Below are 27,594 nucleotides of genomic sequence, written 5' to 3' on the forward strand. Positions count from 1 at the left end.
GGAAGTCAAAGGAAAAACGGAGGCACACAAATCCATCCGTTTTTGCATCAGTCTTTTGCATAAAATGGATGAGAAAATCGGATTGCAAAAAGACAGTGTGAACCCGGCCTACGTATTCACTAGTGGTTTGATATTCAGCATCAATACACTTATACTTATACACTAGTAGCAGATCTATAACTTACAGTAAATTCGCCAGTCACCGCATCAAAGCCCACGTGTATAGTGTGTTCAAAGTCGGAGGGCGGGGAGATCTCAGGACGTTCTTTTTTCTTACCCCCTATCATTAGACAAAGTTATAATATAACAAAACCATTGAAAAGCATAGTACATTCTTATAAACACTTGTATAACATTCTCTAAACTCACATTTTACACCAGGAGCAAATAATTGCTTCAAGCGGGATCGATCTAACGTAGTGATCTATAACAGACATCTATCCTCACCTGTGACTATACTGTCTAGCTCAGAGTCAGTGTGCTGAGTATTAACACACAGGCCTGGATATAGTGCAACACAGTGAAAAACAGAGAGGGGAGGTTGAGCAGTAAGCGTCACCTATTGTGAACCTATTTTGTACAGATCACTTTACAGCTGCCTCCTCTTATCAACACAGAAAGAACAGAAAGTCTCAGCTTGGTTTTAGTTGTAGCAGAGAGACGAAAACAACAAGATTTCAGGATTTTAAAAACATAGAAAAGTAAAAAAAAAAAAAAAAAAAAAAAGACATACCCCCAAAAATACGCCTAATAAAGTACGCCTAATAAAGCTTGATATCCATGCTGTCAAGCTGGATGCATGATGTTAATTTTAACATTTGTATGAATAATATAAAATAAAGGAATTTAAAAAAAGCTTGATATAAACAATAGTTCAAGTATAGATGACACACACTCTTTGGGGTATTATTATTATTATCTTATTATTAGTATCTGAACTGTATTATTACTCTAAAATTGTGGTCAGCCTGGTGCATAACAATTATAACAGGCATGGGGAACTTCGGCCCCCAAACTACAATTCCCATCATGCCTGGAGACAGTCAAAGCAAAGCTTTGGCTGTACAGGCACGATGTGAATTGTAGTTTTGCAACAGCTGGAGGACCGAAGGTCCCCCATGCCTGAATTATACTCACCTTCAGTCCTGCTTGCCCAAAACGAGTCCCGTTGCACGGGGCTTCTTCTGTTTGGCTGAGCAGGCAGTGCATGCGCTGACAACAATCAGTCCCGCCGACTGCCTGATCAAGCAGTGCAAAAACACTGACCGCAGCGCTGTGGAATAGCACTCACTCTGGTAGAACGGCAGCAGGAGTGAGAAAGAAGAGTATAATTGTTATGCACCAGGCTGAGTAAATATTTAGTTTTGTTTATAATAAGACTTGGAATCCCCCATTAATTTAACAAAAAAAAAAAAAAAAAAACACACTACACAAACCAGATTTAAAAACAAAAGATAATTTTCTGGTAACTGGCTAAGAAGGCAGGTGATAACATCAACAGAGAGGAGGTCTGGGATCTTACCAGTGGTGAGAGTGATTGAAATGAAAACTAAAACTACCACCTGAGCAATCGCCATGTCTGTGCACATCCCCACTCACCTTTTTCATTGTAAGAGAAGATGGATATGATTTTGTTTCTGGAGGATTTTCTCTCTTCTGGGATCAATGGAAGAGGCTTTAGGCTGTGGTTGCTGGACAGAGGGTCTTTTGTCCCAGAGCCAAAGACGGCGCTGCTCATCCGCACTGGGGGGGCTGGAGGTTTATCTTCAAGCTCTCCATTATCAGACATGGTAGCTGCAGCTGACTGAGACCTAGAGCATTAAAACACACATATTAGAACATATGTTCACACTTGTGACAGCAATGATACAGTCAGATTATTTTCTGACATGTCAAAACAAAGCGATTAGCCAGTAGGCAAACAGTTGCTTGTTTGTAGGCCCTACTACATGGGGCAATATCTGCAAGAGGGCCTTAAAAGTGGTGATCCATGATCAGAAAAACATAGCTGTTTACAACCAGAAACAGCGCCACTCTTGGCCTCAGTTTGTGTGCTGTATTGCAGATCAACTCCACTGAAATGAGTGGAGCCAAGTTGGAGGACAGATGTGGAGCTGTTTTTAGAAGACAGCAGCCATGTTTTTTCTAATCCTGGATATCCTCAAATCTAACCTGCTGATATGTCCCTATTGTGCAGGAAGTGTTGAGGATGAAGTTCTGTCTCTTACCTTTATCCTCTGTTTCTTTGCATTTATTCAATTACTTCTCAGTCTGGTAAGACCATTAGGAGCACTGCCCTGCCCCCATAGCGCTAATCCGGCCTGCTTCATTGATTATCATTAGAAGAGGTGGGGAGGGCTGGATTGCCGCTATGGGAGGCACGCAGTGCTAGTAATATTCTTACTGGATCATGGAGTAAATGACTTAAGTGCGCAGGAGCGGCGCCAAGGATGAAGGTAAGAGACATTCTCGCTGTCTCCTGTACAATAGGGAGCAATCAGCAGGTTAGATTTGTGTAACCTGCTGTTAGTTCCCCCTTTAAGAGAAAAAGTATGTGCAGTATACAGCAGATCTCTTTGTAGGTTCCCCTATTGGTTAATGAAAAGTAATGCTGGCAATGTCCAAATATACTGTACACCGAAACCACTGCGGACGCCATGCTGGCTTATCATTGATCTTCCTCTTTATTTACAATGACTAGTGATGTAGATGTGAACATCTATATTGTAGAGTGTCAGACTGGACAGGGAAGGGGAGTCATGTGTTACAACAGACCCAATCTGAAGTATAGTGTGAACAGAGCCTTCAAAACAGTTATAATTACTGTACAGTGTGTGTCCTTAACTTAATCTAAAAAGGTGAAAAGCCTGAAGGGGATTATAACATGGAAAGATTATTGTACAATAAATTATATTGTTTAAATTTAAAGCAACTCTGTACCCACAATCTGCCCCCCCCCCCAAACTGCTTGTACCTTCAGATAGCTGTTTTAAATCAAAGATCTGTCCTGGGGTCCGTTCAGCAGGTGATGCAGTTATTGTCCTAAAAGACAACTTTTAAACTTGCAGCCCTGTGCCAAATTGGCGTGGCCTAGAGTATCCGTGCCCTAACTGTGCACCACCCCTCGGTCCCTCCTCCCCATCCTCATCATCATTAGGAATGCCACTGGCAGGATGTTTCCTAGTCCTCTGCAATGAACACGGCACAGGTGCCGTGTTCTCACAGCTGATGAATAGGAAAATACCTACCTGGAGCATTCCTAATGGTGAGGAGGAAGGGGAGGAGGGACAGAGAGGTTGTGCCAGCCTAATGCACAGACTCTAGGCCATGCCAATTTGACACAGGGCTGCAAGTTTAAAAGTTGTTTTTTAGAACAATAACTGCATCACCTGCTGAACGGACCCCAGGACAGATCTTTGATTAAAAGCAGCTATCTGAAGGTACAAGTGGTTTGGGGGGGACAGATTGTGGGTTCAGAGTCACTTTAAACTATAATCTTTCTGTGTGTATGCAGGCAATGATCACACGACTAACAAAATTCATTCGTATGCAGTCGATCGCATTTTTTGAGCCGACCATAAAATCATTCACAAATCTTTCGGTGTATGTACACATAGTTGCCTTGTTATTACGATTGTTCATATACTAGAGCTATATGAACGATTGTAATTATGATCACAATCACTAATGACTATCGTTCTGTGTATTCTGGAGAAACATTTCAAGTCATTTGCAAAAGTGCTTGTCTGCAATCGTTTATCAGAGAAAAAAAAAAATCCGATTTGTCTAATAGGAGTGTCCTCTGTAACCCTTAGTATTAGATTGGTGAGGGTCCGACCCCAGGCACTGATGCCAATTAGCAATGTTTTCACAAGGGTGCTGCAGCCTCTTCAATGTTTATTGAACATTGAAGGTAATACAGCATCCTCCCCTTCATTTCAGTTACAACGTTGCAATACCTTGCACTGCCACTACTGTAAGTATGGCACTGTAACAAGTGCGTGTAAACATTGAAGAGGCTGCAGCACTTGCACCAATATTTGACTGGCAGGAGTGCTGAGATTTGTCCCTCATTGGTCTACTATTAATGGTCTATGCCAATGATAGGCTATGAATTTTACAAAGCAAAATAACCCTTTTAAATATACCAACATATAATAGCCTAATACAGGGGTGCCTTGGATTACAAGCATGTTTATTCTAAACATGTAAAGCAAATGAAACAATGAGAACCAGCTGAATATGTCATATTATGTGTCAAGTTACTGTACAGTATAAAAACCAGCATGTGGTGTATAATGTATAGTAAGCGCATAAACCTGAAGAAGCAGCGGTGTGTACAGCCGAGTGTGAGTGCAGGCAGATTATAGCAGCAGTGTGTACAGCAGAGTGTGAGTGCAGGCAGATTATAGCAGCAGTGTGTATAGCGGAGTGTAAGTGCAGGCACATTATAGCAGGAATGGAGGATGGAAACACACGGGTTGCCGAAACTGCAGGGAGCATGAAGGAATGAGGAGGGCAGATGTGGACACATAAATGCAGCACTTTGTCCAGGGAAATAGGGGTTACAGCTATGAAGAGAATACCTCCACAGTCCTGTCCCCTGATGCAAGCCCCAGCCTGAAGTGGATCTGCTATTATTTGGAAGGTGAGGGAGAGTTCCTGGGTCAGAGTACAGTGCTGTAGACCCCGCTATGCAGACCATGCCCCTCCCCTACTCCCCCTCACACCTAGTACAGGGAGCTCTTAAACCAAAGCAATGCTCTTATACCAAGTCACAATTTTGAAAAACTGTGAGCTCTTCTTGCAAACGATCTCAATCAAAGTTACTCTTAAACCGAGGTACCACTGTATTAGGACACAGACACCAAGGGCATTTCCTAATTTATACGCTGAATATACAGCTCAGACGTAGGGAACGGAGTCGTATTTTCTATATAAAAGCAGTAAGTAGAAGGCAGCTAATAGAATAGTAAGCGATAACCAGGGTTTAATAACAGACTCCTATAAGCCAGTGCGCTCTTCCTGAAGCAGGTGTACATTACACTAGGTCATAGGAGTAGGGGAAACCCAGTGGTGATGGGTTACTGGAAACACTACAGGTTACATAGTGGCGCCTATTGTGGTATACGTCACCGCTGAAGAGGAAGTACAAACGTGCAATGGTGTAAGATGAAGAGACTGAAAGCAGCCAAAGTGTTATCATAGGAGAACCCAAAACCTGAACAACCTTTCAGGATAGGGAGAGACATATATATGTAGATCAGCTCACCCCAGATAATTAATGGCGCATGCAGGTACACGAGTCTCCGGGTTTGGAGTGGAGCACGTGGAAATATATGCGGGCCGTGTCCCGTATCGGCAAATCCAACGTAGAAAGAGATTTTCCACAGCTCCTTAGGATAGTGCGAATTCTTTATTGGTACATATACGGTGAAATTAAAAACTGGTTAAAATCACGCCGACGCGTTGCGGAGGCAGCCCTCCTTAATCATGGCAATGTAACTACTATACAAATAAGCCTTATATAATGTGTAGGATGTACCAAATACCACTGACTCCACCCCCACAAAGGTGGGAGGGAGAGGGAAAGGGAGGGGGAAGGGGAAAGGAAGGAGAAAGGGGGGGGGGAGGGGGGGGAGGAAGGGGGAGGGGGAGGGGGGGGGGGAGGGAAAGGAGAGGGGAGGGAAGGGGAAGAAAGGAGTGGAAGGGGGGGGGGGGGGGGGGGGGGGGGGGGGGGGGGGGGGGGACGTCCCACAGATCAACAACGGAAAAGTAGCTGCATAATAATTAATCAATATTCAGTGATATATATATGGTATGCCATACCATATATATATCACTGAATATTGATTAATTATTATGCAGCTACTTTTCCGTTGTTGATCTGTGGGACGTTCCTCCCCCCCCCCCCCCCCTTCCACTCCTTTCTTCCCCTTCCCTCCCCTCTCCTTTCCCTCCCCCCCCCTCCCCCTCCCCCTTCCTCCCCCCCTCCCCCCCCCTTTCTCCTTCCTTTCCCCTTCCCCCTCCCTTTCCCTCTCCCTCCCACCTTTGTGGGGGTGGAGTCAGTGGTATTTGGTACATCCTACACATTATATAAGGCTTATTTGTATAGTAGTTACATTGCCATGATTAAGGAGGGCTGCCTCCGCAACGCGTCGGCGTGATTTTAACCAGTTTTTAATTTCACCGTATATGTACCAATAAAGAATTCGCACTATCCTAAGGAGCTGTGGAAAATCTCTTTCTACGTTGGATTTTCAGGATAGGGAGCCTGTATTCTGCCTAGGAAGCGATGGGCCTAGTATCACTGGAATATATTAGACAAAAGTAGAAAAAAATAGGGTACATGAGAGGTTGCGTTCTCCCCTACATAGGAAGGCATGTGGCTAAAACAACTCCCCAATGTGTTCAAAAATTTGATGACAATGTGACCATAAACTGACTGTTACTGGAGTGTTTGGTAAGATCTTCTTAGGCTGGGTTCACACTATTTTTTGCAATCTGTTTTTTTTCCCCATCCGCTCTTGGCAGCAGCCGCCCCCCCCCCCCCCCCCCAAAAAAAAAAAAAAAAATGTGTACGCATCAGTTTTTCCATTAAATTCCATTATAAAAAGAAAGATCAAAACGGATCCGTTTTTTTAACGTAATGGAATTCAATGGAAAAACTGATCAAAACACATGCAGTTTTTTTCCATCCGTTTTTTTGCAAACGAATTGCAAAAACCTGGTGTGAACCCAGCCTTAGCCCTTGAGGATACCTTATGGCACGGGTAGGGAACCTTGGCTCGCCAGGTGTTGCAAAACTACAACTCCCATCATGCCTGGACAGCCAAAGCTAAAGCTTTGGCTGTCCAGGCCTGATGGAAGTTGTAGTTTTGCAACAGCTGGAGAACCAAGGTTCCTTACCCCTGCCCTATGAGGTCCAGCACAGTGGGAATTTAAAGGAATAAAAGCCCTATCACCTCTGTGCAATCTCTGAGTCTCATATCTTATTTTACAACAGAAAAACCTGGAAGTACAAAATACACAAGAAAATAACGCAGGCCGAGCCCAGGAGGGAGGCCAATCCTTCAGCAAACACAGAACCTGATAAGTGCTGGGCACAACCATATATGAATACATGTGGATCTACAGTCCCTGCCATGCTGCCACAACCCCTGTACAGTATGGAAAACATCTATCTATAGAAATCCAAAGAAACCTCCCTGAACAGGATCCATGTGGTGCTGTGACGGTCTCTATAGATCTCCCGTACAGGATATGCACTAGGAAGGCTGTCTGATTCAGAGCTACAAGTCCTGTACTTGCAGAGCCTACACACCTGTAAATTCCTCCAACACCCTGACTTCTGTGATTGTGAGCAGAAGTAGTCAGGAAGGGATGGGTTGCATAAGAGAAGGGGGTGACAACTCATGACGTGGTATTAACTACTTAATTACCAACTCCTGGTAGCACTTCAGCCCCATTCACACCACATGCATAAGCAAAAAACTTACTATATTAAAATGTTTTGAAGGTTTGTTTTACGCAACAGGGACCATTTACTAATAGATGCATTACTCCTTGAAAGAAATAATTAAAAAAAAAAAAAGCTTTTAAAAAAAAAAAAATCTATTAGTCGCCCAAACTCAATCCCTGCAGCTGCCATGCTGATCCTCCCGTTCCCACTTGTCACCTCTACTTCTTTTTTTTTTTTTTTTTTTTATCAGATATTTTTTTATTAAACATTTTTTTAATTTTACAACAAACCCCTCCCCAACCCCTCCACCCCTTCCCTCCCACAACTTCCCCCTCCCCCCCAACCCTTAGGACTACATGTCCCTTACCCGTCACATGTTTTAACAAGAAAACACAGTCATCACAAAAATATATCTTGCATAAATATATCAGTACATTCTGTTACATATCCGATCAATTTTCATCTTCCCCAGGCAGGGGACCCCACTCACACACCCCATTCACACGAACATTCTCCCCAGCACATCTACAATATGCAGCACTAATTATAGAAAGTCACTAGAGGCCTCGAGTCCATTAAAGGACAAGTGCCATGAAAAACTTTTTTCCCAGTAATTGAAGCACATTACAAAGTTATATAACTCAGTAATATGATTCAATCACCTATCTGCCTCCCTTCCCTGTCTTTTCCCCCCTCCACCCCCCACCAGGAAGTGTCCTGACTCACACAGACCTGATTACTGCCGTCACCAAGCTCTTCTCTCAGCTCCTTCTCCTGTTACACTAGCCTCCCCCCTCCCCTGCCTTGTCAGGTGACAGGCTTGCTCAGCTCCCATTGGCTGAATAACTGCAAGCCATCACTTGGACTGGGGAGGGGGAGGCTGGTGTAACAGGAGCTAGAGCAGCCCTCCTGCTGATGACTCATCCTCACAAGAAGGAGCTGCCTGGTGACGTGACGACAGTAATCAGGTCTGTGTGAGTTAGGACACTTCCTGGTGGGGGGTGGAGGGGGGAAAAGACAGGGAAGGGAGGCAGATAGGTGATTGAAGCATATTACACAGTTATATAACTTTGTAATGTGCTTCAATTACTGGGAAAAAGTTTTTCATGGCACTTGTTTTTTAAGGCCTATTCCACACGGCATCTACGTTTTGATCAGCCAACAATAGAAAAACTTCCAAAGGGTTACGCTTTAGAAAGTGAGACGGCAAACCAGGAGTGTCCACCAATAGGCCCCAAATGGTTTCATATTTCTTCATGGCCTTCCTTTTTTTATATATCCCTTTCTCCAGTCGTATCATATTTAATTTATTGGTCAATTCAACCATACTAGGGGGTTCAGCTTGTAACCAATGCTGGGCTATCAATTTGCGGGCCTGATATAATATTCTGCATATTGCCAATTCCGCTCCAGCGGGTCCAGCCGACCCGCCCATCAGACCTAGTATGCACCGCAAGGGCTCAAGGGGTATCGTGATATGGTATACTTTTATAATTAGAGCAAGGACTCCTTTCCAATATCTCTCCAGTTCTGTACAGCTCCACATAATATGAATCATGTGGGCTCCCTCCATCTGACATCAAGGGCACTTAGAGTCAGGACTCAGGCCTAATCTCTACTTCTTAGACCCAGGTCCCCACAGGAATTGCCCCCTCTCAGTCAGTCATTGGCCACAGCAGTGTCTCACCTTAGGGTCAGTTTACACAGAAAGATTATTTGACAGATTATTTGCCAAAGATTTGAAGCCAAAGCCAGAAACAGACTTAAAAACAGAGATCAGGTAATAAAGAAAAGACTGAAATTTCTCCTATTTTAAAATCCATTCCTGGCTTTGGCTTCAAATCTTTGGCAGATAATCTTTGTGTAAATGGACCCTTAGTCAATGATTGGTCAAGCAGGAAGCTCTTGCAGAGTCACCAGGAAGTGGTGGTGTCCAGAAGCATCAGCTGCAGGGGATCAAGGCAGGCGAGTATATTACTATATATATTATCACACAATCTCCTGGTATACAATAAAGGGGTTATCCAGGATTTTAAAAACATAGTGGCTTTATTCCAGAAACAGCACCACTCTTGTTCTCAGCTTGTGTGTGGTACTGCAGCTAAGTTCCACTGAAGTGAATGGAGCAGAGATGTAACACCACACACAACCTGGGGTCAGGGGTGACAATATTTCTGGAATAAAGCAGCTATGTTCTTCTAATCCCAGATAACCTCTTTAAAGGGAACCAATCAGCACATTTATGCTGTCTGGGCTCCCAGAACAGCTGCACGCACCCAGCTCTCTGGAGGTGTAGGGGGATACAGGCTCCGTGGGCTTCGCGTGCAGTAAAATGAGAGGCGGGGGAGAGCCATGAACTAGTCATCTGGGCTGTGACTAGTCACGGCTCTCTGTCCTGCCAGCGCGGTCTACTATATATGCACATTGGCACAAAGTAAGGGACAAATGGAAGAAAGTACAGACTGCAGGATTGCATACTACACACCATTGCTTTTTTTCTATACTTTAAAGTGAGATAACAAAATAAAATGGTGAAGAAGAGCATAGTCTTTTAGTCTAGAATCAACTGGGAGGGAAAATACATAAAACAGCGAGGTGAAAATAAATTAGAAAAAAGCACCAAAGTAGGCGACCATGGAACATTTCACTATTATGTTGCTGCCAATTCTTTCACTGTCTGAGGAAAACAATCATTGTTCTCTGGTGGAGTTTTCTATGCAGCAGAACTAGACACTGGCAATTGTGTCACCTAAGATCCTGTTCACACTAACACTGCACTGAAAGCAGCAAGAGATGTCCGTAGTAAATAAATGTATGCAGGTCCTCTTACACGTGACGCCTATAGGCCCTTAGCATTTCTATGGGCAGATTATTACAGCTCTGTACAAAACTAAGCCATAATATAACACACAGACAGTGAAACAGCACATAGAGAGGTCAGAATTCTGAACGCAGCTCTGGATGTTAATGATGTACAATTAAAGGATTATCTGTGAATTTATTTATTTTATTTTTTTACTAAATAGAAAAAACATAAGCTTACTCTCAACACTACAACCACCATTCTCATGGCGCTCCTGGCCCCGCTACTCAGCCAACCAGACAGCAGCCCCCATTTCAGGTGGTCCGGTAGTGTCACTCAGATCATACTGTGTATTACCAGTGGTATTGGGGTATATAAGGCCTCTTTCATACACAGTCTGCACACTATGAAGACTTCTGAGAAAGTGCAGAACATAACATTCTAACCATTCTTGAATGCAAATCCAGATGTATCGGAAGGTTTTTTTTGAGGATTTTACAGAAAATTTCAGCAGATGAGCCACACCAGTATAGGATCAGTCATAGGGTGGGATCTCACCAGTGCCTCACAAACCTTACTGGTCGATTGGTCAGATCTGACAGAATATGCTGAGCAGGTCCCCTGGAGCAGGTGTCTGCTATAGTGACCTTATTTGTAATTAAGCTGCTATGTATATTCAGATTTAGGGCCCTATTCCACGGGACAATTGTCATTCGGATAATCGTTAAATCGTTTGGAGCGAAGCAATAATCGTTCGGTTAGATAGCAGTTAACGATTACACAACGAAAGAGAAATCGTTGATCGCTTAATAAAACCTGAACCTATTTTTATTGTTGCTCTTTCGCAAATCGTTTGCGTGGAATAAGACGTCGTTCGGTTGTCAGGTCGTTCGCAGTAGCAACAAACGCAATACATCAACAAGACGACCGCAAGAACGATCACAAGTAACGATTCTGTGTAAATGGGTGAACGATTTCAGGTCGTTCGCAATAGCCATTGTTTGAGATCGTTTTTCGTTAACGATTATTATCCCGTGGAATAGGGCCTTTTGTCGGACTCCATCTTGAGCCACCAGATAAAGTCTGAATTGGTAATCTGAAAGAAGTGTGCACATCCTTCCTAGCTGCTCCATGCTGGGAGGCAGCTCACATCTGCATAGCAAGACAGAACACGTGGAGGCCAAGGGCGGCCGCAGCAGCTTCACAAGAGCAGCTCAGCGTTCACATGTGTGCGGAGGAAATCCTGCAGCGATGACAAGTCCATTTCACAACATCACTTCCACATTACCTCCGACTGTGAGACTGGCACATCCACCATGCTGACCAGCCTCAGGCCCACTGCAGACCTGCTAAGAATGTGCTACTCTCCAAAACTACAACTCCCAGCATGCCCTGCCAACCTTTTACAGTAACGACAACTGATATAAAAATGTTCCAACAATACAATAAAGCGCTCCAATATGAAATAATTTTGCTATGGGAAATACTGGGCACGATCAGACCTGGCAATAGCAATGGAGTTACATAGCTTCTTTTATAGTCACACAAAATCCACACGTCCTGTTGTGGATTTAGCCATAAAAATTGATAAAATCTGAAGCCAAAAATCCTTAATGGATGGGAAGCTGGTTCAATATTTGAAGCAGGGATGGGGAACCTTTGGCCCTCCAGCTGTAGCAAAACTACAATTCCCATCATGCCTGGACAGCCAAAGCCGAAGGCTTTGGCTATCCAGGCATGATTGGAATTGTAGTTTTGCAACAGCTGGAGGGCCAAAGGTTCCCCATCCCTGCTTTAAAGGGGTATTCCAGCCAATAAAACACCTCATATCCAAGTGAATAACTGCGACCTTGAGGGTTCTCCAGTCTTTCATCTTGTCTACTAGATCTGGCCGCTCTATAGTCCTAACCGCAAAACGTACAAAATGGTAACCTACCTGAAGCATCACTGGTAAGACAAAGTATCAGACGCCAGGCTAGCTAGGAGTCAGCCATAAGGACCGTCCATAAACCGTAGCCACCAAATGCAGGTGTGCAAATCGCGCTCTTCATCTGGACCCCAGTGAAGTCATTAGACTGAATGAATGTAAAGTCCGCTCAGAGCTCAACAGGAAAAAGGATACCGAGCTCCCCAGACTAAGAATGTGTATATAAAAGGAAGTTCCGTGCAGGATTTCCTATTGGAGAGCCACTTATGCCGCCAGTAACACACAGGCATGATTAGACTTACAGATGACGGGGCTCCTCCTACGTCACCCCAAACACCCGCATCAGGAAACAGGTCTCCGCAATAATGACCGGCTACAAGAACATCAAATACCAGGCCGTCCCATCAGGCTCTGGTAAACAAAGCCATCACAGGCCCCAAATTTACTGCACAAATTAAGCTTTCCTATACAGAACAGAAAAATGTAAACTAGTATCCAGATACAAGTCTACAAGATACTGGACTCCGCAGGCAGATACGGGGGTAGGCTGCTGTATTCCAGCAGATCTGTGTGACCCATGCATTGCACGCTCACAAGACGTGTCACCCCTGGTCATGTAGGCATCTGCAGGTTTCTGTATACAGTCTTTGGGTATATGCACAAGGGTTAATTCCAGTGGAAAACTCCCCCACTCGCACCCTCTCCGCTGGCTCCACAGACTTCATTCTATGGTCGTCCAGATTCCAACATCCGCCCAAAAAAATTGACACATAATCCTTTAGTGATAAGCTAAAAGAAAGCACAGGAGGGGGAAGATATTCCTGTGGCTTCCTAGAAGGGGATCCAGGCATCATAATATAACCTTCCTTAGGGACTGGCCAAGGGGGGAAACATTGTAAACGTGGGGGAAGGCTGCTGCAAAACAGGGATTTGGTGGGGTAGGAGGGACTGGTAGGTGTCCCACTGCTGGTACCTACCCAGATACCAAAAACTGTAAGAAAATTGTCCCGGGAATGAGCGGTGCTCTCCATACACCCACAGCCAGTTCCATTCATTCTCTATGGATTTTCCAAACACAGCCGAGCTCAGAATGTTTGAAAACCTATCATCAATAAATGAAGCGCTAGCTGAATAATGCTCCATATAATCTAGGGACATTTCACCTCTGGTATTGTTGCACTTGTAGGATTGCCCTGTCGAGCAAAGTTTGGGCAGGAGGGGGGCACCACTTTTTTCCTCAGGTAACAGAAAATCACGTATGGGCCCAGTAAAAGTGATCAAAACCCAGCTGAAACATTAGATAAACCAAGCTCCCCGTTCCCCATCTCTTAATATAGAGAGTCTCTCCGTACAGTCATGGTCTGCAAGAACAAACATAGGGATTGTGCAAAGGCCAAATTCCAGCCATCCCGCCCTGTTAGCAGGTAGTCAGATTACACCGTGATGAAAGCAGATTGTGTGACCGCCCCAGGGACGCTGCCAGCATCTGAACAATGTGCTGTGATGTTACATAGGGACTATGCCAGGTGTATAGCACTCGACTTTATAATATACACCAGGATAATGACTCCGAGGATAATATACGCCAGGATAAGGACTCCGAGGAGGTTGTGACGGTCGTGGCTCACGTAACCGGTACAATGCCAAGCTATAACAGCAAATATTGGAAATCTAATTATTGTCATTAGTATTGTGACAATATAGATGATCACTATTACAGGGACTCTCTTAGTACAGCCCTACAGTCTGATGTTGTCGATCGCTGCAGGTTCTGCTTCAGAAACTTTTGTCAATAGGCTGTTATCAGCATAGGAAGCTGCGGTCGTCCGTCCATGAGACTGTCTGAGCATGGTCAGCCTCGCTCTTTGTTAGTAGCTCTCCGCTCCGGGGGATAGATATGAATCCTGAGCAGCGGAATCCCCCCAAGTTACCCAACAATCCTATACAAAAGCCATGATAAGTCCCTGTAATATGAATGTCTGAACGCAGGCTTCTCTGGCAAAGCCACCTATATATTCTACAGTGAATAAGGCTCCGGTCACAAAGTTCAACTAGAGTTAGGCCTTATTCACACGTTCCGTAATTTTTTCGGGTCCGGAAACCACCCGCTAAAAATTACGGGTTGGACATCCGTATTGCTTCCGTATTGCATCCGGAAGCACGGAAGTCTGATGATGCCTGCAATCACCACCGAGCACGGAAGCGTCCCCAGTTGCCATGGTGATCGCAGGAGGACACTTCTGTGCTCGGTCTTTACAGGCATCATCAGACCCCTCCTGCGATCACCATAGCAACCGGGGACGCTTCCCTGCTCGGCCGGGATTGGCATCATCAGACCCCCTCCTGCGGCGGCATCAGACCCCCTCCTGCGGCGGCATCAGACCCCCTCCTGCGGCGGCATCAGACCCCCTCCTGCGGCGGCATCAGACCCCCTCCTGCGGTAAGGATGCGATCCTCCTGTGCCGTTCTGCCTTCAGTGCTCTTAATTGATTCATTGATACTTTCCTAACTATATTGTAAACACCCCAATTTATTGAGGTAATTGGTACTTGTACCTTTGTAGCCCAGCTGCCAATCATCATTACCAATTAGCACAATAAATTGGTGTTTACTATGTGGTTAGGAAAGTATCAATGAATCAATTAAGAGACTGTGAGCAGTTAATGAATGGCCTGTCAGCTAAATTCGGCACAATATAAAGTATGCAATGTTCCGAGCAGGCACCCTTCTGTATGCTCTTCACCTTGTGGAGTACTACAGATCCCAGCTCTCTGATATACCATCATTAACACTGCCTCAATACATTCGTCTACTGATTCTGCTATAATCGGCACACAATAGGATTCTGCTACAATCGGCATACGGTGAGCAGCAACAGAGATCCGGAGAACTATAGATCCCAGCACTTCTATATACTGCTGTGCAAATAGGAGCATATAGAGTTATCCATATTTTTCTACGGAAATACGGATGCCAAACATGTTGCAATCTGCAAACAATCCGTAGACAATTGATGTCAATGAGAGCATCCGGGAAAAAATCCGGCTCTGCACCAGGACATGTCCTTTTTTTTTTTTACGGATTGATTTTCATCCATTTCTGCTACTGATCGTGTGAATAGCCCAATAGACTTCAATGTGCACTAACTCGGATACGGAAATACGGATCCATAAATTACGGAACTTGTGAATAAGGCCTTATGTGACCAAGTTTGGTGGAATTACCGCAATGCTTCCTTCCCTATGGGTAAATCCGGACAAGCCTAGGCCTATGGCGTTATATGCCAAAATGGGATAAAGAGGTCACTAAGAAACTCCACACTGGTGTAGCCCTGGCCCCAGGAGCTGACAGGTGACACTGCAAGTCATTGGTATGCAGTCAACTCAAATGACAGCCCGAGTGCAGGGAGGCCCTGGGGTTTTTTGGAAATACCAAATGGATGTAGACTATGCATTCAAATCAGTACGAGTTTTTACTGTGTGAACAGGGTCTTCAAGGATGGGGAACCTTGTCATGATAGAAATTGTATTTTCGCAACAGCTGGAGGGACGAGGGTTCCCCATCCCTGGCATAAGGGCTATACTACTAAACAGAGAGACTACTTTACCAATGCACAACTTCATAACCATGTCCTACAGGTAAAGACTGAAAACACATATAAAAAAGGAGCTAAGCTTATAAGAAGTGCACACTTATCCTGACACTGATTCACAGGAAGAGTATTATTCAGCCTCCTTTATGCACTGTGTGAATATGCCCAGAGGTAGGACTCAGGTTTATTGTAGAAGCCACGGATGATACAACAGGAGCAAGAACAGGGAGTAGAGACGTAGAGAAAGATTGTGGAGTTAGTTTTGGCTGGAGTCGGAGTCTGCAAAAAGTACCGACTCCAGCTTTAAAAAAAAAAAATCTAAGAACAATTTAGAATTGAATTTTGATATGAATTTTACAAGTTTTGCTCATGAATATATATTATGAGCAACATTCTAATAGGACACTGGCCCTATTACATAAGGGGGGGTCAGGGAATATATCAGTAATAGGACACTGGCCCTATTACATAAGGGGGGGGGGTCAGGGAATATATCAGTAATAGGACACTGGTCCTATTACATAAGGGGGGCCATGGAAAAGTTGTCGGTCACTATTTGGCAGTTTGTTTCTAAGCTGGAAGAGTCCATTGTGTGGGGGGAGATCTGTGCTGGTCTCTTCCTGGATGCTGGATGACTGTATATGAGCAGCAGTGTAATATGAAGATATCCTGTGTAATATAGAGGAGGAGGAGAAGACATAAGTAGTGTAGCAGTAACCTCTGTCCTCAATGTGGTGTTTTTCTTCAGTGTTCCATGGCTGCAGCTGTGTGTGCGCGTGTGCCATGGCTGCAGCTGTGTGTGCGCGTGTGCCATGGCTGCAGCTGTGTGTGCGCGTGTGCCATGGCTGCAGCTGTGTGTGCGCGTGTGCCATGGCTGCAGCTGTGTGTGCGCGTGTGCCATGGCTGCAGCTGTGTGTGCGCGTGTGCCATGGCTGCAGCAGGCTGTGCGCGTGTGCCATGGCTGCAGCAGGCTGTGCGCGTGTGCCATGGCTGCAGCAGGCTGTGCGCGTGTGCCATGGCTGCAGCAGGCGGTGCGCGTGTGCCATGGCTGCAGCAGGCTGTGCGCGTGTGCCATGGCTGCAGCAGGCTGTGCGCGTGTGCCATGGCTGCAGCAGGCTGTGCGCGTGTGCCATGGCTGCAGCAGGCTGTGCGCGTGTGCCATGGCTGCAGCAGGCTGTGCGCGTGTGCCATGGCTGCAGCAGGCTGTGCGCGTGTGCCATGGCTGCAGCAGGCTGTGCGCGTGTGCCATGGCTGCAGCAGGCTGTGCGCGTGCGCGCGCTATGGCGTGGCCCCACACCCACAGTGACCCCTCCATATCACTACGACTGACCCCTCCATATCACTATGTGTGACCCCCTCTATATCACAGGTATCTGGCATTGTTAGCAGTGTTTCTGTGTGTATGGTGAATATTTAGTTAGAAACTACAAGACCACCTGCTCCACCTAGTCTAGTTCTGAGTTGTTCAGGACATGGAGGCTGGAGACTGGATGCATCCACTGCACACACAGGAGAAGCTGCTTTATATCTTTCCTTATTCCCTCAGAAATCGCCCCATGATCATGTAGGACATTAGGGAGAAGCTTCTGAGCCAGTGTGATAAATAACTCCCCTGGTATATGACTGGCTATTTATGTCGGAGTCGGGAGTCGAAGCTGCGGGTTACCGACTCCACAACCCTGGTTCCCCTCAGTCATCCATTACAGAACAATAAGATTAAGGCCCCATTTGTCTCTATGGCCCCATACACACACCTTTTGGGACGGGACGGGAGCCATGATAGAGCCTGCATCTGTACACTGATCACCTATGGTTTATGTAGGGGGTCCATACAACGGTAGACAGGTTGCACATCCGTAGTCCTGTCTGTAGTTACGGACTATGGATATGTGAATGTGGCTTTAGTTGTTCATACACATCAAAATGGAGCCACAGATTTATTAAAAACTCACAGATGATCGTGATGAACGACATCCAACAACGATGAACGGCCATTACTAGTATACATTTTCTGACACGGCTTCCTACATCAAAAACTGTCAGAAGAGGTAAGCTGATCGAAGGGGGGGGGCACTCATATTAATGGCCAGTCCAAAAGGAAAAAACTAGAATAGAAAGGTCTCAGAAAAATCCATTTTAAAAGGGATTACCCTCAATTAGAAGGGGGTTCACTAAAGGTATGGGCACCACTAGGCTCAGTCACAGGGCAGGAGAGGCAGAAGTTCAACCTTTTATAGTGTTTAAGGGCCCTATTACAAAAACATATTATCTGACAGATTTTTCTGAGCCAAAGCCAGGAATGGACTCTAAACAGAGAACAGGTAATAAAGGAAAGACCGAGACAAAAACATGGCCACTTTTGCCCCGCTCTTGTCTCCAGATCAGGTGTGGTTTGCAATTAAGCTCCATTTACTTCAATGGAACTGAGTTTGAAACCCCCCCAATATGGAGACGAGAGGGGGAAAAGTGGCCATGTTTTTGTAGCGCTGGATAAACCCTTTAAGATGCATCAGATTTATCACCATAAGCTCAGGCGGCTGGAGCCTCTTTAGACTACATGTTTAAAATTTTGCAGGGACTCAAAACTTTGGTGTCCAATCTCTTTCTAGCCAAAAGACAATAACCCCCATAATCCATGGGATGTAAGGCATGTGCACCAGTCACTCTAGCACATCCTACTGTGCGTTTTCTCAAGATGGCTGAATCATTATGAGCTTGGCGATGCCGCTGCTGTCGTACAATGTTGACATTCCATTTCTATTAGTAATCCAGCAGAACATACAGGTCGGAGCTTTCCCTACTCTATAATAAGTGACAGCAGGTATTCCCTCTTCTATGCACACACACTATAGTTCTGGGAGAAATTGCTGCAGTTACAGCCACGATCTAGAATATTTCGCAGCAGACTGACAATGTGGTATGTGATAAAACTCACTTTACCTATGTGCTACTACAAAAATAGCTCAAAACTAATCTGCCTGCGGGCACGGACTTTGTGAGAGCAGGTGGAATGTGCTGCAGAATGTGCCAGACGTGCAGAAACAAGCTGGAATCAAAGAGCTGGAGCTTAGAGAGTGCACAGGAGCGGCCACTGTGGAAGACAGGGGCGCCGGCATCCAGACACGTATAGAGCCCATCCACCATGTGCAATGCCTTCTTATATGGGATTTAATAGCAAAGCCTTGTTCACAATAAGTAGTCCGTTAGTGACTACAGGAGGAGTCAGGTAAGGTATGCACTGCTGTATAACACATGTAATAGGGTAGGATTTACAGGGTATGACGTGAGTCGGTCAGCTAATGTCTAGAGTCACACAGGACAGGGTAACGTGGCAGGACTGGCACTATAGAAGAGTGTGCATGCATCCGCCATTGCCTCTGTCCACCATGACCAGTCCGGCAGCAGAACATATGTGCCCAATGCTCAACAGAAACACATAGGGGGAGATTTATCAAACATGGTGTAAAGTGAAACTGGCTCAGTTGCCCCTAGCAACCAATCAGATTCCACCTTTCATATTCCAAAGAGTCTGTGTGGCATAAGAAATGGAATCTGATTGGTTGCTAGGGGCAACTGAGCCAGTTTCACTGTACACTATGTTTGATAAATCTCCCCCTGTACAGTGTTGGACAGGGTCTCGTCCCCGGGCCGTGCCATGAGAGGTCCTGCCACGTAGGAAGTGTATTATTACCACATAGATGGATCTCCCTGCAGGGCTCCTCCGTGGCCTTCTCAACCCTTCTACTAAACATATTCAACTATTTTTCTGCAAGTGCCAACAAGACTATATCAGACATTTCTGTGTACTGTCTTGGTCAAACAATTTCCAAAACCCTAGACAGAGGCTGGAAGCAAGTAGTGCCTCGCTCCCTATAGCAGTACCCCCCCCCATCCACATCATTAAAATGGGTGATGCATCTGACAATTGTTGGGGGGTCTGACAGCTGTGTGAACCACCAGAAGTCCTCTCTCTAAATCCTCTTCATGCGAACCATGTAGGGAGATCATACATGTATAGTGAGAACAAGTAACATATAGCCGGCACCCTGCTGTAAAGTGCCAGAGATTTGTAATTTACTTCTATTAAAAATTTCCAGTCTTCTGTTACTTATCAGTTGCTGTATGTCCTGCAGGAAGTGGTGTATTCTTTCCAGTGTGGAGAGCAGAAGAGGTTTTCTATGGAGATTTGCTACTGCCTGGACAGTTCCTGACATGGACAGAGGTGGCAGCAGAGAGCACTGTGTCAGACTGGAGAGAATACACCATGTCCATACAGCAGCTGATAAGTACTGAATGACTTGAGATTTTTTAATTAAAGTAAATTACAAGGGGTTTACGTTTTTTTTTTGTTTTTTTTAATATTATACCTTCACTGTAAAAGGTTTTTCCTGGACAACCCCTTTAAGTTACACTGTGTTTCACCTTAGAAAGTGTTAATAAAAAGTGAAAGTTTTGCATTGCTGCCTGTAAACCTTGCTCAATGTCAGTAGAACGCACGCTGCCTACCAGAGCTTGCTGAGTCTTCACATAGCATGGAAGCACTGCTGTTGACTTTACACCCAGCAGACATAACCAGTCCGAAAGAACGAACCTTATAGAGCTGGGAGACACAAAAGCTTCTAACAACTTCCACAACGGGGTCCTGGCTCCAATAAACCCTCAATCATTTCTGTAGCTTAAAAATTACCCCTGCAAACAAAGTACAGAACCAACATATTTGGGGCCAGGAAGTAATACCCCCTCAATTAATGCAAACAACATCTGTGTCATAAGAGATTTTGCCTTTTTCTGGATCAACACATTAGGTTGGAGTGTTTTTTTAAGCCTTTATCATGTAACATTAGGGCTGGGTTCACACTACGTACATTTCAGGCAATATTTGGTCCGCAAGTCAGGTCCTCATAGCAACCAAAACCAGGAGTGGATTGAAAACACAGAAAGGCTCTGTTCACACAATGTTGAAATTGAGTGGATGGTCGTCATATAACAGTAAATAACTGCCATTATTTCAATATAACAGCCGTTGTTTTAAAATAACAGCAAATATTTGCCATTAAATGATGGCCATCCACTCAATTACAACATTATGTGAACAGAGCCTTTCTGTGTTTTCAATCCACTCCTGGTTTTGGTTGCTATACAGCCTCAAAAATACAGCCTCAAATATACGTAGTGTGAACCCAGCTTAAAGGTGTATTCCAGGAAAATCAGCTTATCCCCTATGCAAAGGATAGAGGAAAAGTAGGAGATTGCGGGGGTCAGACCTCTGTACCCCCACTGATCTCCATATCGGGCCCCTGGCTTCTGTATTACGAATAGAGCCGCGGGTACAGCACGTGCTCTGCAGCTCTATTCATTCCTATAGACAGAAAAAGCAGAGTACACCGGAAGAGCTCTGTACTTGGCTCTTTCTGTCACTCCATAGGAATGAATAGACCCGCCGGTCAGGTGCTGTACCCACAGCTGTATCCATAAAACAGAAGCTGGGGGATGATATGAAGATCATTTACATGTTCCCTCCATGGTCCGTATATACAGGCGATGTGCTATGAAACCGACTTTGGAACTCTGTTTTTAGCATGTCAGTACAGTAGTGCGGAGATTTATACAAAGACAAGAAAGGCGTCCATACTGCTAGAGATAGGGCGGCGGATACTACAGGATGGATTTCAACCTGTTCTTCAACGAGTTCTGCCAGATGTGTTTGGCATCCGCTTATCTCCTCCTCCTACTAAAATAAAAATGCTTGCAGGGTATCATAGGCGAGCTCAATAAGAAGGTTTCTATGAAAGTTATCACATATAAAGTCCTACCTAGGCGGCCCTGTACTGGTTCATGAGACAGGTCCATGGAGGAAGAATACATACAGGGGTCTCAAGGTTCTGCTCCTGGGGACTGAGATGCTACGAGAAGTGTAAAGCACCTGGTGTAGTCACTGAATGAACAGTCCCCAAGTCACACAATGGTATCTAGGAGAATCAAGTCAGTCCGCGCTGAGCTCAGTCCCGTGTAAGAAGTACCTGTAATGGGAATGTGAGCATTGGCACTGGGCTACGGGAAAATGGCGGCAGCCTGCTGACTCCATATTCTTCAGGTCTCAAGGATCTGGTGCCAGACACAGTCAGGCACCTTGTTGTCTCGGTTGTTCGGGTGGCGCTGGGGCTCTGACACCATATTAGGCAGATAGTGTAACATTATGGCTTACAGGAGAAGTCTGGCAAAAATTTTTTATTAAAGTATTGTATCGCCCCCCAAAAGTTATACAAATCCCCAATATACACTTATTGCGGGAAATGCTTATAAAGTGCTTTTTCCCTGCACTTACTACTGCATCAAGGCTTCACTTCCTGGATAACATGGTGATGTCACTTCCTGGATAACATGGTGATGTCACGACCCAACTCCCAGAGCTGTGCGGGCTGTGGCTGCTGGAGAGGATGATGGCAGAGGGATGCTCAGTGTCCCTCTGCCATCATCCTCTCCAGCAGCCACAGCCCGCACAGCTCTGGGAGCCGGGTCTTGTATATTGGGGATTTGTATAACTTTTGGGGGGGCGATACAATACTTTAATAAAAAAATGTTGCCGGACTTCTCCTTTAAGCCATAATGTTACACAATCTGCCTAATATGGTGTCAGAGCCCCAGCGCCACCCGAACAACCGAGACAACAAGGTGCCTGACTGTGTCTGGCACCAGATCCTTGAGACCTGAAGAATATGGAGTCAGCAGGCTGCCGCCATTTTCCCGTAGCCCAGTGACAAAGCTCACATTCCCATTACAGGTACTTCTTACACTGGACGGAGCTCAGTGCAGACTGACTGGTGTACAGCAGACTGCAGATAACTCTTAGTGTCATGTGACTGCGCCCTAAGACACCGAGCTACCCACACCCTGGCAAGTATCACCATCTCAGCCAGGACTGCCTCACATAGGAATAGCCCTTTAACTTACCTCCTAATATACAGCATCAGCCAGGGGCCAATGTCCTGACATGATTCATGTATTTATTTCCTTGGATGATCAGTGTATATCACCTCCTAGTGTGAACATGTACTATGGCTGATCAATATATATCAGGGATGCACAACCCTCGCTCTCCAGCTCTTGCAAAACTACAATTCCCATCATGCCTGGACAGCCAAAGCCTTCGGCTTTGGCTGTCCAGGCATGATGGGAATTGTAGTTTTGCAACAGCTGGAGGGCCAAAGGTTCTGCATCCCCGATATATATCATCGCTGACCGGTATATATCACCTCCTAGTGTGAATTACTTCCTGGATGATAAACCAATGACAGGCTCACAAAGTGACAGCCTGTGGATATAGCAGGCACCCGGAGCTGTACTCATGTAATATACAGCCATGTCTATGCAATATATAGCGGATCTGCCAGCTATGGCTCAATGACTTATCACTATGATAGATATATATACACATACACCAATGATTCCCCAGCTGGTACACAACAACCCCCATTATACATGACAGCCTTCAGCATGATGAGAGTTGTATTTTTCACACATCTGTGGACTAGAGATGACAGACACCATAGAAGTTAATGTAAAGCAGGCAGGAAAGTTTCCCCATAGACTTGTATGGCAGGCAGGAGGTCACATGACCAGTCATACACGTACACGCTCACACCTGAGACCAGTCACCCGCCGCCCCCTATATTATACACTACGACCCCCAACCCACCGAAAGTAATAAAAGGTAAGGGCTCCCCAGGGTGGTCACCCGGAGCGGGCACAGCCACACCGCCCCCTGCAGGCGGCAGCGAGAACAGCGGCAGTACCGAGCGGTGATCAGGTAATTACCGGGCGTGAGACTGTAGAGCTGCGGCCTGAACTCCCCGCCGGTGCCGGCTCCCTCCTACGTTCTGCTCAGACCCTTTTCTCGCTGCACAGACCCTCCTTCTCCTCACCCTTTCCGGTTCCGGGTTGCCACACCTCCTCCTCTTCCCCTCGCACCGGGACACACAGCACGGCGGCCGCCTCCTTCTTCCTCCTTCTCCTCCTCAGTGAGCGCGCCCCCTGCTGCCTGTCCCGCGCTGTGCAGGGAGGACCAGTTTGTTTCCTATAGGTTGTGTGTCTGTGTGAGAGGGGACACGAAGCAATCAAAGCGCCCAGCAGGGCCGGGCTGGGACTGAAAATCGGCCCCGGCATTTCATCGCACACAGGCCCACTTACCGTACGGGGGAAATTATATGATAAAATGTCACTGCAGCACAGACACTATAGACCATGTAATCTTGTTGGACATACCAGGAGCTACAATTCTCAGCAGTTCCTGAAGGTCTATAGCTGTCAGGGCATGCTGGGAGTTGTAGTTCACAATTGATGGTGCAAGGTATTACATAATTCTGGAGTATTCATTTTACATTAATAAAAAAAATATTTTGTAGGAAGAACAACAACTCCCATCAGTTCATAAAGGTCTATAGCTGTCAGGGCATGCTGGGAGGTGTATTTTGCAATCTATGGGGTTGGGTGTTACATTTGTTTAGTCATGTAAAATGAATACCCCAGAACTATGTAACACCTAACCCCATAGATTGGAAACTACAACTCCCATCATGCCCTAACAGCTAAAGACCTTCAGGAACTGCTGGGAGTTGTAAATCTCCCAACAAAATAATTCTGGGGTATTCATTTTACCTTAATAAAAAAATATAGTAGCCAGCCCTCCCCCATAGTCTCTTATATAGTAGCCAGCCCTCCCTCATAGTCTCTTATATAGTAGCCAGCCCTCCCTCATAGTCTCTTATATAGTAGCCAGCCCTCCCTCATAGTCTCTTATATAGTAGCCAGCCCTCCCTCATAGTCTCTTATATAGTAGCCAGCCCTCCCTCATAGTCTCTTATATAGTAGCCAGCCCTCCCCCATAGTCTCTTATATAGTAGCCAGCCCTCCCTCATAGTCTCTTATATAGTAGCCAGCCCTCCCTCATAGTCTCTTATATAGTAGCCAGCCCTCCCTCATAGTCTCTTATATAGTAGCCAGCCCTCCCTCATAGTCTCTTATATAGTAGCCAGCCCTCCCCAGTAGTCTCCTTATATAGTAGCCAGCCCTCCCTCATAGTCTATTATATAGTAGCCAGCCCTCCCTCATAGTCTCCTTATATAGTAGCCAGCCCTCCCTCATAGTCTCTTATATAGTAGCCAGCCCTCCCCCATAGTCTCTTATATAGTAGCCAGCCCTCCCCCATAGTCTCTTATATAGTAGCCAGCCCTCCCCCATAGTCTCTTATATAGTAGCCAGCCCTCCCTCATAGTCTCTTATATAGTAGCCAGCCCTCCCCATAGTCTCCTTATATAGTAGCCAGCCCTCCCTCATAGTCTATTATATAGTAGCCAGCCCTCCCCATAGTCTCCTTATATAGTAGCCAGCCCTCCCTCATAGTCTCTTATATAGTAGCCAGCCCTCCCCATAGTCTATTATATAGTAGCCAGCCCTCCCCCATAGTCTATTATATAGTAGCCAGCCCTCCCTCATAGTCTCTTATATAGTAGCCAGACCTCCCCATAGTCTATTATATAGTAGCCAGCCCTCCCTCATAGTCTATTATATAGTAGCCAGCCCTCCCTCATAGTCTATTATATAGTAGCCAGCCCTCCCTCATAGTCTCCTTATATAGTAGCCAGCCCTCCCTCATAGTCTCTTATATAGTAGCCAGCCCTCCCCATAGTCTATTATATAGTAGCCAGCCCTCCCTCATAGTCTATTATATAGTAGCCAGCCCTCCCTCATAGTCTCCTTATATAGTAGCCAGCCCTCCCTCATAGTCTCTTATATAGTAGCCAGCCCTCCCCCATAGTCTCATATAGTAACCAGACCTCCCTCATAGTCTCTTATATAGTAGCCAGCCCTCCCCATAGTCTCCTTATATAGTAGCCAGCCCTCCCTCATAGTCTATTATATAGTAGCCAGCCCTCCCTCATAGTCTCCTTATATAGTAGCCAGCCCTCCCTCATAGTCTCTTATATAGTAGCCAGCCCTCCCCCATAGTCTCTTATATAGTAGCCAGCCCTCCCCCATAGTCTCTTATATAGTAGCCAGCCCTCCCCCATAGTCTCATATAGTAACCAGACCTCCCTCATAGTCTCTTATATAGTAGCCAGCACTCCCCATAGTCTCCTTATATAGTAGCCAGCCCTCCCTCATAGTCTATTATATAGTAGCCAGCCCTCCCTCATAGTCTCCTTATATAGTAGCCAGCCCTCCCTCATAGTCTCTTATATAGTAGCCAGCCCTCCCCCATAGTCTCTTATATAGTAGCCAGCCCTCCCCCAGAGTCTCTTATATAGTAGCCAGCCCTCCCCCATAGTCTCTTATATAGTAGCCAGCCCTCCCCCATAGTCTCTTATATAGTAGCCAGCCCTCCCCATAGTCTCTTATATAGTAGCCAGCCCTCCCCAGTAGTCTCTTATATAGTAGCCAGCCCTCCCCCATAGTCTCTTATATAGTAGCCAGCCCTCCTGAAGTCTCTTATATAGTAGCCAGTCATTTCCCCATAGTCTCTTATATAGTAGCCAGCCCTCCCCAGTAGTCTCTTATATAGTAGCCAGTCATTTCCCCATAGTCTCTTATATAGTAGCCAGCCCTCCCCAGTAGTGGGAGTAGTGGGATTACAGCTTATCTTCATTTACCTCAATGGAACTGGACTGCAATACCACACACAAACTGAGAACAAGAGTGGCGCTGTTTCTGGAGCAAAGTTATATTTTTTCTAATGTTGGTTAACCCCCTAAGGGATTTAAGGCCCTATTACACAGAACGATTATCGGCCGATATCAGCAACGATCAGCCGACATCATTCATGTCAGCTGATTATTGAAGTCGTTTGTCTTTCAACATGTTAAAAGACAAACGACTTATGCAGCAACGATGATCTGCCGTCGCTCCGTGTAATAGTATATCCTATGGGCTGCCCGGACGATCAGAGATCGTGGACCTGAGACGGTTCGGAGGTGTGGGGAGGTACTGGCACAGAGGCTGCACCATCACTGGCAGGTGCAAGCTGCTGTAATGCCGGGATCAGAGATAACTCACATCACACCATTTATCCCCTAAGGTTCCACAGTTAACAGTAACTGCTGCAATAAATCACTGCCAGGGCCCTAGCTATGATCCATGGGGCCTCACAGCAAAAAACTGTACGGTGCCTCATGAATCCTGTATGCCCCCGCCCCCCCCCCCCCCCCCCCCCAATACTCACCCTGCCAGTGGGTGCTGTGCTGTAGCTACCATGGAGACAGACAACGTTTGGGTGGGGGGGTACAGAAGTTGCAGGATCACTACCTCCTCCCCCTAATGGGTAGACACCTTTAAAAGAATACAAGCTCCTACACAGCTAACTAACCCATCCTGACCTATTATATGAATTGAGTGTGCTTACTGTCACTGGCGCTGGAGATCATTCCCCGCTCATTTAAAGGGGTTTTGTCACAACTACATCTATAGTGATGCATTATGTTAAATCAAACAAATTTCCATTGTACAAGTATTACTTAGGCTATGTTCACACTGCGTACGATTCCGTCCGCAGTTCTTACGCCGCCGTGCATGTGCGGCTGAAACTACGCACATAGGGAAAAATCGACATGCGGCCGGATGCGTACGAACTGCGAACATACGCCCGTAGTACAGTTATGCTTCCCTAGCTTGTTTCGAAGCGATCTGAAACAGGTCATTTACTTGGAAATCTTCGCCCAGCCCAATAAAACACACAGAACCTTTTGGATCGAAAAATCGAGTTCAATTTTGCTGAAATAAGTACTTTGTACGGGACCGCATGGAAATCCACGGCCGTG

At 45.7% G+C, this 27,594-nt stretch overlaps 1 protein-coding gene across 3 annotated transcripts in view; it reads right to left on the bottom strand.

The window, feature by feature from the left end:
• PAK2 (p21 (RAC1) activated kinase 2) overlaps window positions 1-27,594 on the bottom strand; it is a 42,050-nt gene that overhangs the window by 10,156 nt on the left and 4,300 nt on the right. The window contains exons 1-3 of one of the 3 annotated variants that reach the window (XM_069975623.1): window positions 23,707-23,807; window positions 1,600-1,811; window positions 186-280 (exon numbers count right to left, since the gene is read on the bottom strand). In XM_069975623.1, coding sequence (XP_069831724.1) covers window positions 186-280; window positions 1,600-1,789 — 285 coding nt within the window. In that variant the 5' untranslated portion in view covers window positions 1,790-1,811; window positions 23,707-23,807. Of the gene's footprint in view, window positions 1-185; window positions 281-1,599; window positions 1,812-23,599; window positions 23,808-27,594 lie in introns of those variants that run through there. The other 2 variants (XM_069975622.1, XM_069975624.1) reach the window with 2 other exon arrangements.

The sequence above is a fragment of the Dendropsophus ebraccatus genome, chromosome 6, assembly GCF_027789765.1.
Source record: "Dendropsophus ebraccatus isolate aDenEbr1 chromosome 6, aDenEbr1.pat, whole genome shotgun sequence".
Classification (NCBI taxonomy): domain Eukaryota; kingdom Metazoa; phylum Chordata; class Amphibia; order Anura; family Hylidae; genus Dendropsophus; species Dendropsophus ebraccatus.